This window comes from Aplysia californica, unplaced genomic scaffold, assembly GCF_000002075.1.
Source record: "Aplysia californica isolate F4 #8 unplaced genomic scaffold, AplCal3.0 scaffold00133, whole genome shotgun sequence".
NCBI classification, from domain to species: domain Eukaryota; kingdom Metazoa; phylum Mollusca; class Gastropoda; order Aplysiida; family Aplysiidae; genus Aplysia; species Aplysia californica.
In genome coordinates, this window is record NW_004797403.1 from 1,132,863 (window position 1) to 1,152,325 (window position 19,463).

The 19,463-nt window shown below is 37.8% G+C and overlaps 1 protein-coding gene across 1 annotated transcript in view; it reads left to right on the forward strand.

The window, feature by feature from the left end:
- The first annotated feature begins 931 nt into the window (after positions 1–931).
- Positions 932–19,463, forward strand: part of LOC101851493 — a 38,307-nt gene continuing 19,775 nt past the window's right edge. Inside the window, exons 1-10 of the mRNA XM_035969271.1 lie at positions 932–992; positions 3,386–3,484; positions 7,325–7,433; positions 8,684–8,830; positions 13,151–13,257; positions 14,162–14,329; positions 15,132–15,242; positions 15,591–15,689; positions 16,155–16,340; positions 18,865–19,034. Of these exons, the coding sequence (XP_035825164.1) occupies positions 3,455–3,484; positions 7,325–7,433; positions 8,684–8,830; positions 13,151–13,257; positions 14,162–14,329; positions 15,132–15,242; positions 15,591–15,689; positions 16,155–16,340; positions 18,865–19,034 (1,127 nt within the window). The 5' untranslated portion in view covers positions 932–992; positions 3,386–3,454. The remainder of the gene's footprint in view (positions 993–3,385; positions 3,485–7,324; positions 7,434–8,683; positions 8,831–13,150; positions 13,258–14,161; positions 14,330–15,131; positions 15,243–15,590; positions 15,690–16,154; positions 16,341–18,864; positions 19,035–19,463) is intronic.

A 19,463-nucleotide genomic window follows, 5' to 3' on the forward strand; every position in this document is an offset into this window, starting at 1 on the left:
TATCTGCTAGGCGGGTGCATGCACACCGATTTGACCGACATTAAGACCGAGCAGATCAGGCACTCAATTCAAGACAAGGTGACTGGGTGCAGTAGGGGCACGGTGTGCAGTTCATGTTACCCAGCTTTGTGTGTTGTTTGTGGGAGAGGGGGGGGGGTATGAGGTGTGTGCGTGTGTGTGTGTGTGTGTGTGTGTGTGTGTGTGTGTGTGCGTGTGCGTGTGCGTGTGTGGTTGTGCGTTAGAAGAGCTGAGGTGGTTGGGGGGCTTGGTTGAACGTTACGGATTCTTTTATCGTCTTTTAAAAAATCCTGCTTGCCCCTATATGTCAATAGGACAAAATAATAATATGATCATGTATGTGCGTACAGTCATTGGCTTACGCTACTGGTGTATGATAATTATATTGCGACACATGACTCTATTTTTGTGACAACACTGAGAAACATTGATTCGAGAGCTATTAATCGCTCAAGGCACTAAAAAGTATATGAGTCGTCTTGTTACACAAGAAGACTAAGTCATATTCTCTCCGCAAAGACAATTATAATTTGATGTGCTCTAAACGTATTAGTTATTATTTGCAAAACCCCTGTTTTACTAGCTGGTCTAAACATCTTACTATAATCGAACCTTCAAACATCGCTTCTACAAAAATGCATAGCAAACGTTGTTAGATATTACTTTCTTCAATTAAATTAATTTTGTTTCAGAAATGACTCAACATTTAATACTCAACCATAGTCAACAGAGAAAGTTTTTTTTTTTTTTTAATTATTATTTTTTCTTATTTATTTGGAAATAACAACAACAACAACAATAATAATAGCCTGCACATAATGAAAATAGGGAGACAACTTTAGCCACCACTCCTGGGGTGTTTGGCACTTTGGTAAAGTAGTTATTCATTGTTATTCCCCCTATCCCATGTGCGTCATGTTTCTAAAGAAACGTTTGAAAATGGCTGCCGTCAACAGTTAGGCTTATCAAACCAGGTACTGACTATCTTTCAGTATGATCTTAGGTTATTCATAAACTTCGGATTTAATCTTGCGGTAGTGTTTTGATGTGTTATATTTCGAGGAAGCCAGAGGTTTTAACGGTGAACAGATTATGTGCTGTATGACTAGATCTAGTAGATATGTTTTATAAACATTAGAATTCGCATTGAGACCACCAACACTAGAATCTATAGTTCTAAGGTGGTTCTCGGTATATCCTCTTGGCAAGCTGCCATTTCTGTGTGGCGTTAACATAATATTATAATTGTCACCAGAGGTTGTCTTTTAGATTGTAGTAGATTTTATTAGAACATGTTGGCTGATAGATCAAGACCTGTAGTCTGTAGATTCTACTTGTTTTATTTTCCTTTTTTCACAAACTTATGTGACACTGTCATTTAGATATTTCTAATTAGGGTATATTTACTGATTATTCGCTTTATAATAGTTGTGGAAAGGGTTTAACTTGATAGAACAGATTTTCCACTGGGTAAAAGGTCTACAGAAGAAAAAAAATAATTTAAGCAGTCTACTTTATCCCTATACAGAGTGTTTGGTGAGATCTCGCGTTTTAAACTGTGGGAATCAACTTCTGTGACAGAGATGTAGATTTTGAGTTGATCTAGATATATCCTCAAGGCAGGTGTGGTGGACAAAGTGGAAAAGAACTCAATTTATTTCTACCTTTGTTGGCTCTGACTTTTCTTTCACCTCGATGTGCTTGACCGAATCTTTTATGCTCACACGTCTGCTATTGACTGAGAAACCTGTCTAGGTGCCTACTGGCTACCAATACTTTTGTAAGTTTTCTGGTGGTGTGTGCGACTATTATGGAATTCACAGAGATAAGTGTTTGGCTAGTATTGCAATGAGAACAACTCTTTTTGACACGGCAAATCAAAATTCATTCACTCAAATACGATAATGAGGTGTCATGAAATAGGCGAGCGATGTGAACAAACTTTACTGAAATTTGCTGTAGGCTTGCAAAGGGTCGTCTTACATCCAGCACACCTGTTTTTGGTAACATCTTAGCATATTATTTTCGCAGTTATCTGCAAGAATGCCGATGGAATATGTGTATTTTTCAAGTTTTATGACAACAGTGTTCTCATTGTATCAACGTTAATTTTATGAAATAAAACTGTCTATAGTGTCATGTGAAGGCCTATCTATCAATAAATTTATGAAGCACGTGGCAAAAGGTTCTTTGTTTACTGGATCTGCAATAGTTTTTAAATGCCGTTATCATGCGCATTACATCCTGGAAATGCTATAATATTTGTTCCTTAATTATGGACAGCTACTGAATTCCAGACTTTTCTATTCATTATCTCCTGAAAGACTAACTATTCCTCGTGATACTTATCATCTGATGTTATCAGAGTCCATGTTGAGCAAATTTTCTCTCACTTCATTCTGGCACTGACATCATTAGTGGTCGGTGATGCTGTTTCAATACTCGCTCGGGGGTCTTTGAACAGTGCAGTTCATGGGTCATTGAAATTTCCCAACAGACGTGTTTTGGCATGATAGGTGGCGGGACATTTTAAAAAATACGAGGTTCATAGTCTCGTCCTTCTCTTTGCAGGCTCAATAGGATGGATCTGGGTTGTCTGCAAATTTGAGCAAATTTTGAAAAAGGAAGAGAAGCTTTGTGCTACCTGACATCTTAAAACCTTAATAATAATATATGCCTCTGAGCAGTCAGGAATATGGCTTCTTGCCATTGAGTCAAATTAATTACTTTTCATGATGTTATAGAGATATATTTTTGTATCATTTTCGGATCATTGCTGAAAATTTTTATTTAAACAAATACCAATCTGAGAATGAGAGAGAAATAAGAAAATGAAAGTGTCAACAAAAAATGTCATCAACACATATTTTGCTTGTTTTTTCTATTTTGATTTGGCCATTATATTTGTTTAACTTTTTTCTCATACAATTAATCAAACATTACATGAACCAAATCTAGTGCTTTTCCATTTCTCTTTTGTATTACATTTGCCATTCTATTGGAATAACAGAATCACTTGTATTACTTCTTGAGTCAGAGCTAAATATGAAGTACCCTATCACGAATGTAAGCTCGTGGTCTCAATAACTTTGAAAAGAAAACAAAAACTCAACCAGAGATTAGATGTAGTCTTTGTTTAGAAAAGACACTGAGGAGTACCTGCTAAGATGAAGGAAAAGGATAGAATCAAAGAAACTTTAATGCTCCAAAAAAATAGTTTAAGTGTTGGCTCATTTGTTTAATGTGCCTGGTCATTTGAACAGAAAAAAACACATTGAAAAACCCTGACAGTTTGTTAGGTTCTGCTCCTGAAAATTTATTCATGTTTAATATCTGTTTAATTTGTTTTCTGAATTTATCACATCAGAAGAATCCAAAAGTTGCTGTAGGCAGAGACGACTAAGCCGTACCTGCTTTTGAAAGAGTCGACTCCAGCATGGAGCCAGAAGTTGAACATTCCCCGGAGGTGGGTACATGCTTTTGGCAAAATTTTCATTTTTTGAAATATACATGTTCCTGCAAAATTATATTATTTTGTATGCAGTTGTTTGTTTTGTGCCTTAACACTTTCCCTACCACGAGCTGCATTTTGCGGCTCGCGAACCTGGCCTCGCTGGACCGAGAACCGCAAAATACGGCCTGAGTGGCTCGCTATCTATTCCGATTCAGTATTGAAAAGATAAAAAATTCTCAGCCAATCCACCTTTTCAAAATAATAGAAGAGACTTCCTGATAGCAGATACAAAAGAAAATATTGCACTGACAGACGATTTTTAGTCATTTCAATGCTTTTTTTGTCCCCTTCGAAACGTAAAAATGAGGGAAAAAAAGCGCTCCCCTGACTTCAGTATATGTCTCATACTTTCACTTCTATATTAGATACACATACATAACTGTCAGCATTTCTCTGCATTACTTGAGGCACCTACCTGGGAAGTTTGAATGACGCTATTGTTGTACTTTTTTAGTTATGACCTTTCAAAGCTGGAAAATATTTAACTTCATATGACTCCTTCTATATTGCATAATCACTTTTAGAAACCCCAAAGTAATATACTTGGAATAAATCTTCAATATTGCATCGCCATCTGATAGATTATTTATTAACCTTCAGTTTGATGGGCCATAAGATATGGTTTTTGTGTGTTTAGTTGGATGTTTTGACGTTTTCCTTTGGCGGAGTAGGGGCATAAAAATAGGTCAGGGAAAAGCCCTGGGCCAGTGGTGGATTTTGGCCTGGTAGGAAAAGAGTTAAAGCTTTATTTTATCTCAATGCTCACATGCAGCATTTAAGATTGATGTGTGCAGCTGTCTAACTTAGCCCTCTCTGTGTGCTGTGTCCATTGATAAAGCATTTCTGAAAATCATTTCTAGCAATGAATGACCCAGAAGTGAAGTTTCCATCATGTTCAGCCCTTACCTCACCCATTTTTATTTCATTTAACACCTGCAAGATTTCTCTTTGAAAATTGTTTACGTCTGTGCATTTCTCTTTGGAAGTGTAGCTGCAAGCTATTGAAGATTAATATTGCTTTCTCATTTACTTTGAGTCACAGACAGTAATAATGATTACAGCCATAATTTTGTTACTTAACAATGTGTTGTTTTTGAGTTACAAAGCCCCTACATTTGGATTTTTGTTAGTTTGTTGTTGTTTTTACAATTTAGAATTCAGAGGATTACTTCATACTGATACTTGTCAAAGACCCAATATGACGTTAGGGATTTAGGCATTGTCATTGTTTTTTTATCATTTCTAAAATGAATTTAAAGAGATGCACCTTTATAAAGTGGATTTCTTGGATGTGTCTGATGTCATCATCATTGCCTTTCTCACCCTGGATAAGGATATAGGCCACGAACAAACACTTTCCACCTGTCCCTGGGCTAGTCGCTTGATGTCACTCCATGTCTTCCCACTTTTCTGTACACATACAATATTTGTTCCGAGCTGAGCTGCTTCTGTCCAGACTGCATCCAGTGGGTTTCGCATACTCCTAGTATGTGCAGCCTGTATCTCTTCATCTCTTATGTCATTTGAGAACTCTTTCTTGCTTCATACATGTTGTGAACATTCCACGCCGCAATGTGTGGATGTAATTACAACAAATTTTAATGCTGTAGGATGGCCTGTTATCAAAAGAGACCAAAGCACTGTAGAAAAAAGGCATTTTGTTTGAATAAGCTTCCACTTTTGATCATGACAAGTGTTGCTAGCATGATTGTAGGCGTGAGATATTACTCTGAGCTTGATATCTATATGACTTTCATGTATCTGGAATGCCTGACTTTTTTCAAGTCAGTTGTCTATGGTGTACTGGTTAAGCTCTTCATCATTGTACTCACTGGTTACCCACCATATTTCTCAATGCTGTTCGCTGAGTACCAGACATTTCAATGTGTATTGTAAAAAATCACTGTGACATAATTCTATTAGTCACCAATGTAGCTGTGGTAATAGTGTGATGAAAAAATTCTGAACTCAGAAACTGCAATAGCTACGCTTAAGATAAGCAATTAAAATAGAACTTTTACTGTAGCATATGCAACATGGGTAGACAGTGATTTAAAAGAAAAGTCTTTGATTCCTTTGTGGGAAAGAGTATTTTATCAAGTACCAAGAATGTAGCTTGAATTGTGTATGCCGCGTCCCACTCCAGCTCATGTTGGCCCTTGCAGACAGGGTCGAAGCAATTCATCTCCTAAATGATCTAAATGTGTCACAATGCGGTGGAATCAGGCTCTCATCAATTTTGGGGCATTTAGAGTTATTGGTATCATCTTAAAAATTGTTCATTTGTCTTGCTTTGGATATAAATATGTCCATTTATCTTGAAGAGAAGTCGAGATATTTGAGGATGAAAGAGATGGGGATCACATGGTTTCAGAGGTAAAATTAGTGAGAAAATGGCTGCCAAAGATGAGTTATTTCCTTAGCTTGAGAGTCCGTAGAAACTAAAATGTTACATTTTTTGTGCCTTTAACCATGGTTTTTCAATAAAAATCCACACTGAACTTGTGTTCTCTAATGGGCATGAAAGATGTTGAGCCAAAAATCGAAAATGTGATAAAAATTCACAAACTTGTGGAAAAATGCCAGTTTCTTCACTTTGATTATTTTGACGAGCGCCTGATTTCACCACGTTGCCTCATAAATTGTATCACTGTGGGCTTTATATACATTTTTAAGAGTTGTTTTAGCACTGCACTTCGGGTAAAATAAATTCTTATAAATATAAGCTGATATCTAACTCGTGAAATATAAAAAATATGCATAAATTACTCCGCAGGCTATATTCGCCTTCTAACCTTCTGTAAGCAAAGAACAGACTTGAATTGTAATATTTCTAGATCTTGAAATGTTATCGAAGCAGCTCTTTGCCATCTGTAAAAACTACATTGCAAAGTGCTCTCACCATAGGCGCCCAGATGAAATGATAAACACCAGTCTCCCAGTGTCCCTATTGTAGAGAGTAGTCACAACTATCTACGTTACGCTTAATTTTGTTCCAAATTGAGTCAAATGGTGTGCACCACAGTGTACCGGGATTGCGTCAAAAGTGCGGCGATGTTTTTTAGTGCAATGCTAGCAAACAACTCCCCAGCCTTTGGTTTGTTTTGGTTGCAAAGTTTAAAATCAAAGTCATCTCTATTCTAACGACAACATGTCATTTATATGCAGTTTCTTAATTTTTCCACTTTTGAATTGTACGTTTTCTGCTTGCTTTGCCAATGCTTGTGTTATTACTGTTTTGTTTGGGGTTCATTCCATGGAGGGAGACGTACGGATAGCACAACATGCAAATTAGCGTGGCTAAAAACAAAGGAAAATATTTTTTCCTATCCTTATTCTGACTTCGGCAGACATGAACATTTTGTTTTCATGTGAGACTCTATAATGGATCCTCTCGTCCAATTGGCTGGTCACTTGAACTTTGTTGGTCCGGATCTATTTCACCAGCTGATATCAGTATGGTATAAAAAATGTATAACACTCGTTATGGTGGTAGACCATGATTTAACCTACTTGTGAAATTTTGACTTGGCAGTTTCACTCATAGGATAAATCATGATCTAACACCGTAATTAATGTAATAAATTATTTATATTTCACTATCTAACTTTCCCATTGGATGATAAAGTCTGATTAATTTTTGCTTTAGTTATTCCTGCCTCTGGATAATTGATGAAGATTTGCAAATTTCATTATTTTGTAGCTGTAAGTGTCTTTAGATCGTTTAGGCAGAGCAAAATGTCAGGATAATTGTTTTATCCTATAGATATTGAACCTTTGTGTTTGTTATAGGCGCAGCCTCCTCCTGCTTCTGTCGTTGATGTAGAGCAAGGAGCCGAGTCACATGACGGTGAAGACAGCGGAGCTAGCATGGAGGCAGCTGGAGAACCAACAACTATGGGTGTGTTCATAGTTTTCTTTTTTGTAGATGTAATGGAAGACTAATTTTGAATTAATGTTCCTTTTCTTTTGTGCTACCTCTAGAGAGATGGAAGCTAATAAGTATCAGCTTAAAGCACCGTTTTCTTTGTGTATGTTCCAGAATACATCGTCCAACTTTTGAAATCACACTTTGATACTGATACTGATACTAATGTGCTTACCAACATAGTAGGGCCTACTGTTTCTGAACCTGTTATAATGTGACAGTGAAAAAGAAAGCTATTTCTTTACTCATGAATTCAAATTTACCTTTGAGTTCTAATTTACAGCACATAGATGTATTCGAACGTCACTTCTGCATTTATTCTAATGATGATACTAATGATTATGCCCTGATGTCAAAAATAATATCTCTGTCCTTCTTGAATGTTCAGAATATAAAAATGCCCCCCAAAAATACTAAACTGAAAATCTTTTATTGTTTCCCACAGAAAATATAAGTGTTACACTTTAATTGATAGAAGATGCACTAGAAAATTGATTCTGCTTGAAAAGTTTGTAAACCTTGTTCCCGGTCTAAAAGACGGAAAACAAACGACCAATAATGTATGTGGCAATGTGGTGTGATGTTCCAATGACTCTTTGTTGAAACATTGGAACTGATTGTGTTTCTAGATATGGGCCTATGGTCTGAACTTAAATTTCATAAGTAAATGTAATACAATATAATACAAGCGTTGACAATATGCTCATGGCGCCAACCTTTTGGCCAAAGTCAGATTTTAACCAAATGTGACTTATCTCACAGGCACATCCCCAAAGCATTTGCGCATGCCTTTATGTAAAGTAAAGTTGTTCCCCCATCCGATCCGGACATTGGGGGATTGTCTTGTTAGTGAGACAACTTCCTGGGCCTTAGGCATATTGTGGTAGGGTGGCCAGTTCCTTTCCAGGCCAACTTCCCCAACTCGAAGTCAGGTACCCAATACTGCTGGGTGGGCAGGAGGGGGCGACAAAAATCTGTGTCCGAACCAAGGCTTGAACCCAGACTTTCCGCTTCGGAGATGAGCGCACTAACCGCTCTGCCATGGCACCCTATAAAAATGTTACAATGGACACAATTTTTTTTCTTTTTAAAGAATTGGTCCAATTCACCAGTTTTAGACAAATGAGAACTGTTTTTCGTGGTATTTTAAAAATAGAAAAAATTACTTTCGCCAAAAGATTAGCAACATAACGTTATTATGACCGTGTCCCTCTTATCTCCAGCTGCGCCAGCCGGAGAGGAACATGTCCCTGACCTCCTCAACCTGCTGGACACCATCAAGGTGGACAGTGACGACATTGAGGTCATCAAACGAGAGGCCAAGGAAATGTTCAACCCAGAAAAGGTGGCAGTGATGGAGAAGATTGATGGTAAGAGAGTGGATTGTTTCTTGTTTCTACAGCAATCCACTTCCAGAGTGATGGGTAAAGCAATAGACCAGGAGAAAGTTTTATACCTAGTGGAACATAATATATTTAAGGTTATCTTTTTTGTTTTTTTATCAACTAATATGTGGGCTTGTGACCACATAAATCTAGTAAGTCTGAGTCCTTAAGTGGTATGTCTTTTTAAAACTATTCTCGACAGAATAAATTCTTATGTCTTTACTCTTTATCTCCAGCGAGCCACTCCCAGCGGCTTGCGTCCGGAACTGCTGTGCCGGTGAGCTGCTTGCAGTAGATCGGTACATTACTCTACGGCGACTTTAACATCAAATTACTTTTTGGCTAAGGCCGAAAACAGTTCTAAACTATCTAAATTGGTTCACTTGCTTTGATTTAATGACTCATTTAATTACGTTTTTGTCATTTCTTGATTTAGTACCAAAAAAGGGCCGTGGCGTAGTGGGTTTACCTCCCTCGTAGATAAAGAGTTAATATAGTGGTTTTTAAGTTCATCATAAGAATAATATTGCATTGTGAAGAAAAATACAACATAATGGTGAAAGAAACAAACTGAAAGAGCTGATGAACTACAATAAATAAAAAAACAGTGCACCAGTATTTGGTCTATGTGACGCTACCTGCACCACCACTAGAGAGGTACCTGATAAACAGTGAGTTGAGAAGATGAGAGGAGAATTGGTCCGCGAGCATCAGTAATGGATGTAATTTTTGTGTCCAAAAGGCATCCATTCATCTTTCTGAAACTTGAATGAGATATGTGATGTATCTACAGTTCACCCAAATTTTGATTTTGTTCGCCTTTTTTGTGGGAAACACAATGTCTTTAAAAAGACTTCTAATTGGATGCAGGGCTTACAGACAGAATTTAACAGAGTTACTTATTATTTTACTTACATTTTTCTCTGTTTGTTTATGTTTATTTACTACTTAATTGTACATTCCTGACTATTAGTGGGATAAAGTTTTTCTCCATTGTATGATAAAGATCAATAAGTTCAATTCCCAAATGGTTGATGTTAGGCCTACATATATCAAGTACAGTCGAAATTGTCTAAAGTGGCCACCCATTGTCATGGAGAAAAATGACCATCTCAGACAGGTGTCCGTCTTACTCAGTGTTATTATAATGCAAATAAGATGCAAGGGGGGCAATGGGAAGTGGCCGTTTGTGTAAATGATTGTATATAGCCTACAGGTGGCCATTGGAGCAGGTTAACCTGTAAAGTTATTTATGTCGCGACACGGTGGAATCAGGCACTTGTCAATTTGTAGGCATATGGATTTATTGGTTTCATGTTAAAGCCTGTTCAATTGCCTTGCTTTGGATGAAAAAAGCACTCTTCTATCTTGAATAGAAGTCGAGATATTTGCGATTGAAGGAGGTTTGGATCGCCTAGTTTCAGGGGTCACTTCATAGCATGAGAGTCCTTTAATGCATGCTAATGGTGAAAAAAATGCCACTTAGTGCACATTTTACTATGACTCTATGCAAAATACCAAATATCTTTCAAACATATCCATGATGACTCATAATTTGTTGTTATTTTCGAACATATTCATCAATTTACATCAAATTTTCCCCTCTCGTTGACATATCTAGCCAATTACACGTGGTTGCATCTAGATGAACCACTACTTTACCAATGGAATGCAGTGCGATGTTAATCATTACTCGGTTTAAATTTAATTGAATGGGGGGAAACATTTTTCAGACATAACAGCTTTTTTCAGACATAACATGTTAAGATTTGATGACGACATAAGAAAACTTTAATGAATAATTTATCTCATACATCGTTATTCTTCTCACCGTCTTGCATTGCACAACAATACGCTTTGAATGGATCAACAGAAACAATAATGCACCTTCCTCCACCCCTTTTATTTCTCATTTTCTGATTGGTTCTTTCGAGCATAGCATATGATGGCAGAGCACGAGGCATCACGATTTCCGTTTACTGCAAAATTATGCACTTTCACAGCCTCGGAATCAGTCAAGGCAGAGAGTAAACATTGAACGATATTATGCTCATTCCAGGGCCCAAAAATGGCCGATAGTAACAAAGTCAGGAGGAATCGAAGTTGCCTTGTGAACTGACTACACGAGATATGCTCAAAATGAAAATCTAGAATGCTCACAAAGAAAAAACAGCTACAAATATCATTATTCCTGATATAGCACCGCAAATAATGTAGTTAAAATAGTAAAAGTGTAGAAGGACGAGTTTCTCAGCAATTATTTCATTGTTTTACTTGACGACAGAAAAAGTACGAACTCGACGCTTCACATTTTGTATTCTAAAAATACATCGATTTCAGAACTAAAAATATTTGTAAGATTTCTTCTGATGACCTGACTGCCTTTTCTCTGCTCCCATTGCTGAAACATTATATTAAACTCAACATATGCAAATTTCAAAGCTGTAGCACCATTTTTATTGGAATAGGAAAGGATTTTGTAAGGTACATGAAAAAAAACCCACCTTTTGGCAAAGGCTCATTTACAACCAGTTATGCTACCTGTATATCGTGGGATTATCTGCTGGTTTGGCAAATTTTATCGAATTTTTGTTTTTTGGCTCAACACCTTTTATTTGGGATAAAAAGATGCTCAAATACAGGATGCATAAGATCAAAAGGAGGAGATAATATTTTAATGGACAATGGGGATGTCTTAAACAGACGGTCAGAATACATAGAAGAACTTTCCAAAGTTATTAGAGGAGAAAAACCGGTAATAAAGAATGAAATAGATGAACCACCAATACTGAAAGCAGAAGTACAAGCTGCCATTAGGAAAATGAAACAAGGAAAAGCTATAGTTGAAGTGATTGTCGCACTAGAGGAACTAGGCACCAAAATAACAACAAAGCTCTTAAATTCTATTTATGACTGCGGTGAGATCTCAGAAGATATGATGAAGTCAGTTTTTATAGCTTTACCTCATACTCCAGGTGCCACTGAGTGTGATGTGCATAAAACAATTAGATCTAGCATTAGGAGTCATTTTACAAAAATATTGCTGCGAATACTAATGGGAAGAATGAGAAAAAGTCTAAGACCAGAGATATCTAAAACACAATTCGGCTTTGTTCCTGACAAGGGCTCCAGAAATGCTATATTCACCTTAACAATGCGATTGGAAAGATCTGTATTTATGCTTCATAGATTATTCAAAGGTGTTCGATAGAGTTAGACATGATGAGCTATTTAAAATACTGGAAAAGCTAGATATAGATGGAAAAGATCTTAGAAATATCAGGAATTTGTACTCGGACAAAAAACACTGCTGGACAAATTAAAGGAGAATACAGTGAATATAAGCAGATTGGAAGATGAGAGAGGCAAGGATGTGTTATGTCACCAGACCTCTTTACCATGTAGGCCTACAGTGAAACAATCCTTAGAAACATAGAAGAATGTCCAGGTCTCAAAGTGAATGGTGAAAATATTGATAACATCAGATATGCAAATGACACAGTTTTAATCGCCGACTCAAAAAAGGACCTTCAATCACTTCTAGATACTGTTGTGCAAAAAAGGAAACGTAAAGGATTATTTTTGAATGTAAAGTAAACAGAATGGTAATATCCAAAAAAGCAGCAAATCCTAGTTGTAATCTCATTAGCAAAGCGAAAAGGTCAAACAAGTCCAACAGTTTAAATATCTAGAATATAATATGATAACGTCTGATGCCAAATGTTCCGCAGAAATGAAATGGAGAATCGCAATGGTTAAGGCTAGTTTCAATAAAATGAGGCCAATCCTAAGAAATACAAACACCTCAATGACTACCAAAATGAAAGTTCTGAAGTTCTATGTATGGTCAGCCCTTCTATATGGCTGTGAATGCTGGACAATCACTAAAGACTGTGAAAATAAAATAGAAGCAACCGAAATGTGGTTTCTTAGAAGACTACTGAGAATATGGTGGAAGGAAAAGAAAATTATTAGGTAGTGCTTGATGAAGCCCGCGTGGGACGCTCACTGTTATAAACAATCAGGAAACGACAAATGCAGTTTTTGGGACCCCTGAATAGACAAAAAGATCTTGAACATCTAGCTCTCACTGGCAAAATTGAAGGCAAACGAGGCAGGGTAGACCCAGACCAAACTACTTAGGCTACCTTTACAAATGGGTAAGGGGGAAAGATCAGGGAAACGTAGCGTTTTAAAGAGCATCCGAACAAAGGAATGAATGGAGAACCATGATCGCCGATGTCTGCTGCAGATCTGGCACTGGATGATGATGATGATATCGCTGAACTCTTGTAATATTCACAGAACTCCGGCTTCAGATAGAGGAAGAAGAACTCAAATCCTATCTCCTGGACTTTGAGGAAGGTGTGCGAGATGATGTTGTTATGGTTGGCAGTATTTCTCTCGAGGAGGTCAGTCTTATTACAGAAGTGTTATTAAGCTTGATTAAAGTAAATGATTGATGTTTTCTGTGTTGACACTGTGTTGTTTCGAGATTTGATATCTGGTCTAGTTCGCTACCAAAATCGTATTGATGGGATTTGTGTTGGCTTTAGTGGTCTAGTGGGTGCTATCATTAAGTTGTGGTTTCGGGGATCAAAGCTCCGCTCGGCCTGAAATTGTGTCGTTGTGAAAGACACTTTACACTAATTTTCCTCAGTTCATCCAGGTGTGATTAGGTACCTGGCAATAGACGGTGAAAAAAATCTAGTCAGAAAGTTAATGTTTTAGGGCCTGTATTATAGCAGCTTGCCCTGTATGCTTCCCAGGAAGTTGAGATTGTTTCAGATGTTATCAGGTCTTCTGGGGTGATAATACAGATTGTAAAGTGTATTGTAAAGCACAGCCAGCTTACTGTTGGATGGGAATTTACACTGTGCAAATGTTAATTATTGATTATATATCATTGTCACTATATTTCGTGTTGATGAATTATTGGACAAATGTGAGATGTGCTGACAAAATGAGTTACTTCTCGCAATCCACAAAAGGAGATATTGGCCAAAAATTGACACAAGGATCAAATTTGTAGATTTTCTATTGATGCCATATTTTTAAAGTATAATAAGCCTTTTAATATTTCATACTTATAAATTATAAAAACCTCACCTATAAGCGTGACGTATCTGTTTCCATAGGTCTCAATTCCGAGAAGTAACTCATTTTGTCATCACGCTTCACAAATGTAATAAACCTGCTTTGTAACTCGGGTTTCACTAAAGGGCTCAAGAACAGTTGTTTTTTGGGGGGGTTTTTCTAAATAGTGTAAAATGTGTTACTGTTATTGATAAAACTTTGACCTTAATTTTGTACCAGGTTCAAGAAGAAGAACGAAGACTGCGGGATGAGCATGTCCTCTATCTGGAGCAAGAGGCTGTGAGAACGCGGAACAGGGAGGAGGACATTCTTCACAGAGAGGAGGAGGCCAAAAAGAGAATGGCTGCTTTTGTGAAGGAAAAGAGAGCATTCTTAGAAAGAAAGGAGGTAGGGCAAAGATTTCAGAGGCTTTAAATCAGCTTGGATTTGTTGTTGTGTGTGTGTTACATTTTTACATTCTTAAGACACACTTTATATTATATAGAAAATGGGCTTTGACCCAGTCTGTCAGGGCCAACCCAGTCTGAGAGGGATATAACATCCCAGCAGAAAAACAGAGATACTCAATAAAAATTCTCTCAACACGTGAATTAAACTCAGGTCTTCTGCGTGCTAAGGCAGATTGCCTAATTGCTACACCAAAGACACCAGTATGGATTTGCAAAGAATCCCAGTTTTGTATGGTTTTATTTAGAATCTATATAAATTCGTTTGTGCAGTTTGAGGGACTGGACATACAAATGAATGTCTATCTCGGACAAGACTGAATGAGATGGAGGAAGCTCTTGGCCAGTATGGGTTGGCCACAAGAGGCAGTGTCAAACCAGTCCATCTTCGGAATGACTTAAATTGTGTTGATGGGGGATTTACAGTCATACGAATGATCACATTTGTCTGCATACTCAAACTGCACAATCTTAGCCAGTTTAGTTTAGATTTCCTTCCATTTTTTATGATTTCCCAGCAAAAGGGATATTTTATAATCCGTTGTCTGGCCTTAACAAAAGAGGTTCATTTCAATGGTTGGGTATACAACTCAGACAAGTGTCAATTTTTACTTAATGGTGGTCTTCTGAGACTTGCATCCAGCCACAGATTTGTCCTTTCAGTTGCACTTAGTGCATTCTCTTTTAGCTGTGTCTCCATGGAGCAAATAATGATTTATTTGTCTGATACTTGTTGATTACAGGAACTTCTGCGCCAGAGGGAAAAATTGCTGATGGACAGACTCCATCGAGGATTTCTTCGAGCAGAGTCCCAGCTGATCAGTGTCTTGGAGAAAAGGAAAGGCGAAGTTAGGGTGAGTACTTTTATAGCAAATATTTATTACCTGTCAGCTCGGAAATTGAGGTTTAAAAAATGTTTTTGCAGTCTGAACAGATTTCAATTTCTTGTAAATACTTGAAATGAAAAACAAAATTATACAAATAAATTGTGATGTGAGAAAGCTTCAACTGAATATGAGCTTTGTTGTCGTGTTTCTGGAGGGGGAGCAAGGGGTGTATTTGGGTTTTTTTTAAGGTTGTTTTTTTGCTTTTGCTGTTCGTTTGTCGACTTTTTACTGGAAAGATTTACAGCTTACTAGTGTGTTGTTTTTTTTTAATTAAGTGCAGTTAACAAAATACTATTTCTTTCCTTTTTCTCACAGACATTCTATGGTGACTTGATGCATTCTGAAGGACAGTATGCTGGGAGCAAAGGTAGAAGATGGAAGGTTGACTGGAACAAGACACCTCAGCCTGTCCAGGTTTGTTAGAAAACTGTTGACTTCGTTCGGATGTTTTTACCTTATGTCTTGTTTTCTTGCCTTATCAAAATCTTCTGCATGGTTTTTATCTTTTCTGTAGAACACATTGAGCTTTCGCAGAGAGGATATGCTCTGTATTTATATAATTCATTATTATTTTACATTTATTGTCATATCTGTACTATATGAATAGGCCTACAATTATGTTATCAATATTATTTTATAATTTTGTTTGTTGTCAAATTTGATAACTTTGACGATGACTAGAGACAAAAGTCTGTGAGAATCTCTGCTGTTTACTGGGATTCTGGAACATACTCAGCCCGGGTTACTTGCATTTATTTGCAGTGTCAAATCAGCCCACCACCTGTTTAATGTATATTGTGTTGATAGGGGTGTAAAACAATTAAACAAAAAAGTTAAATCTGTACAGTGACCATTGACAGCTGAATTTTATCATCTCAGGTCAAGCTCAAGTGTCTTCGAGGCATAAAGGACAAGTGTCCAGCAGGTCGCTACGTGCTCATGGTGTCTCTGTACAACCGCATCGGAGGTCACGCCATGAGATGGTCAAAGCTCAAAGGTCAACAGTGGGGCTGTGCCACTCTCCCACTGTTTCATGAGGGAAACTTTTATAACACTGAAATGAAGGTGTGGATCTATACTATTTACAAAGTTATTGAAAACAGTTGTTGTTCCCTCTCTAGAAAAGTGCAATTTCTCTTTCCCTCTCATCAAAGATGTATCCTATAGAAAACAGTATGTCAACTACTTAATGTAACACTCGGTCATATGTGAGGCATCGTGGGGAAATCAGGTGCTCGTCAAAATAACGAAATCGAAGAAACAGGCTTTTTTCCGCCAGTTAGACAATTTTTATCGAATTTTTCTTTTTTGACTCAACCCCTTTTATGTCTTTACAAAAACACTGCCATGTGAATTTTGCTGAAAAACGTTGATTTAAGGCACAAAATATGTAATTTTTCAAGGATTCTTTAGCTACTGCAGTTACTAAACCTTGGTGGCCATTTTCTGGCTAATTTCACTAGTGCAACCAGGCGACCTCACCTCCTTCAGTCGCAGATATCTTGACTTCTATTCAAGATAGATGGGTACTTGGTGGCGTCGGTGGCCTAGTGGTTAGGCTCTCGGACTCGCAACCGTAAGGTCGTGGGTTCGAATCCTGTCAGGGACCTGACGTTGTGTCCTTGGGAATGGCACTTTACACGAATTTTCCTCACTTCACCCAGGTGGGAATGGGTACCCAGCTATAGACAGTGAAAGATCTTGTGAGTTTGTTAGTGTTTGAGCGCGTGAAATCCGCAGCTTGCACTGTATGCTTCTCGGGAAGCTGAGAATTTTCTGAGTGTTCTATGGTCTGCTGGGGTAATAATATAGTGTAAAGCGCATAGAGCTTGCTTTCGAGCGGGGTTATGCGCTATACAAATGCTATCTATTATTATCTGTTATTATTATTACTTTATTCATTGAAAGCAAAACAAATGAATAAACTTTCAGATATGACCAGTAACTCTAGATATCCCAAAATTGACAAATGCCTGATTTCCCTGCGTCGTGGCACATATCACTGTCTGCGTGATTCAACTGCTTAACTAAGTGACAAAACTTTTGAAAATCACTTTTTGTTCCGTTTATGTAGTACAGCCTTTGATACACCTTATGTTAACACATTACACACCTTAACTCGCCTGGGACCGCCCGTGAATTCCCTTACGTGCTCCAATCTGACTCGCCCGGAACCGCCCGCGCCGACCTAGCATCTTTAGAAAGGACGTCTTGCCTTGACGAGACACTGCGGCCAAAATGTTGATTTGCATAGTTATTGCAAAACATTTCTTCATTCGTTTGATACCGAAATGAAATTTTTCGGGCCAGTAGTTTTAGTATTAGAGCCGAACAAAGTGCGATCGCGTTACCAACACTTCGAAAGTGTCTCGACTTGTTGAAAAGCACCACAATTGACTTTGAAAAAGGAAATAACGATGGATTTAAGCAAAAACAAGCATATGACTAATCAGATGACTCAGATTTTGATGAAAACATTGTCACAAGAGTTTGGGGGCGATTCAGATTGATCAGACGTAGAAAATCTAGAATTTAGATCTAGGGCCCGACCGCGAGGCTGAGAGTGAGAGTGATGGGTCGGACACCCCGATTGAACTAAAGTTAAAACATTTCTAACAGTTTGCGCATACATAAAGTTATATTTTTCTAAAACTACATTCGTTTTTCGTTAAAACTTTTATTTTTTCAGGATTTTTGGAATTTGTTTAGTATTTTTAAAATGTGTTTTTTAAAGGCTTGTATTCACGGGATATGTAGGTTCCTTCCCCTTACTTAGGATCTAACAATGGACTTCCCGTCCAGACCCTTTGGGTATAATGTGTTAAAATCCCGAGTTTGAAATATTACTGCAAAGTGTTTTAATCCTTCAGTAAATCAATCGCCTATATCACACCAGTCCCCAATTTCCACGTGATAGTCTATGATTAGCAGCTAAGGGGCTTTTATTTCACATTCACTACAACTATTGGAAAGTATTTTTATCACGACTTTTCGCGTTTCTTAATTTACTGTAAGTGTGAGCCGCTTGCTGTTTCTGTCGTGTACTTTTCTTGAATCATTGATAAGTTAATTAGTGCTGGGTAGATTTCTGTGTTGATTTTACTGAAAAACATTGATTAAATGCCTAACAGATGTAAATTTTCAGTTTCCACAGGCTCTCAAGCCAAGGAAATAACTAAACTTTGGCGCAATTTTCTCGCTAATTTTACCTCTGAAACCTAGAGACCCCACCTCCTTCAATCACAAATATCTCGACCTGTATCCAAGATAAATGGGTATTGTTTCCATTGAAAGCAAGGCAAATGGACAGGCTTTAAGACGATACCTAATAACTCCATATGCCAAAAAATTAACGAGCACCTGATTCCACCCCGTCGTGATACATATTAGTTATTAGCATGTATGTCTCTGTGTGTTTGTCTGTCTGCCTATCTATCTATCCATCCATCCATCCTTCCACCCACCCACCCATTCACCTACCTACTTACTTACCTACTTATCCATTCATCCATTCATATATCCATCCGTTTTTCCAAAATATCCATAAATCACTCTCACTGACTCTCTCTCTCTCTATCTTTTGAAACAGCTTGACCAAAGCCTGTTCACAGTGCTGCCACCCAAGCTCTCCCTCCGGCCAGGCATGGTGTTAGTCTTCGAGCTGTTCCTTCTTAGAGGCTCGGTGGTCAGTACTGACCATGTGGTTGCCTGGGGCGCTTTCCCCATCTGTGACGGGCAGTTTGACATTGTGGAGGGCAGGTAATGTGTCCAGTTGTTTGTTAGTGTAAGCCAGATGTGGTTTGTGATAGTTAATGTGTTGGTGTGGGGTATGTGAGTGTGCATTGATGTGTGGTATGTGAGTGTGATGTGTTGATGCGCAGTAATTATTTTGATGTGTGACATGTTGGTGTTATGTGATGGTGCACCGTGTGTGTATGTGTAAGTGTTGATGTGTGATATGTGAGTGTTATGTATTAATGCATAGTGTATGTGATGATGGGGGAAATGTGAGTGTAATGCGTTGATGCACAATTTTGTGTTGATATATGATATGTGAAGATTCTATTGTGCTGGTATGCTATGAATGTGTTGATATGTGATATATGAGTGTTATTTTTTTGTGTGCTCCCTGTGTGTGTGTGTGTGTGTGTGTGTGTGTGTGTGTGTGTGTGTGTGTGTGTGTGTGTG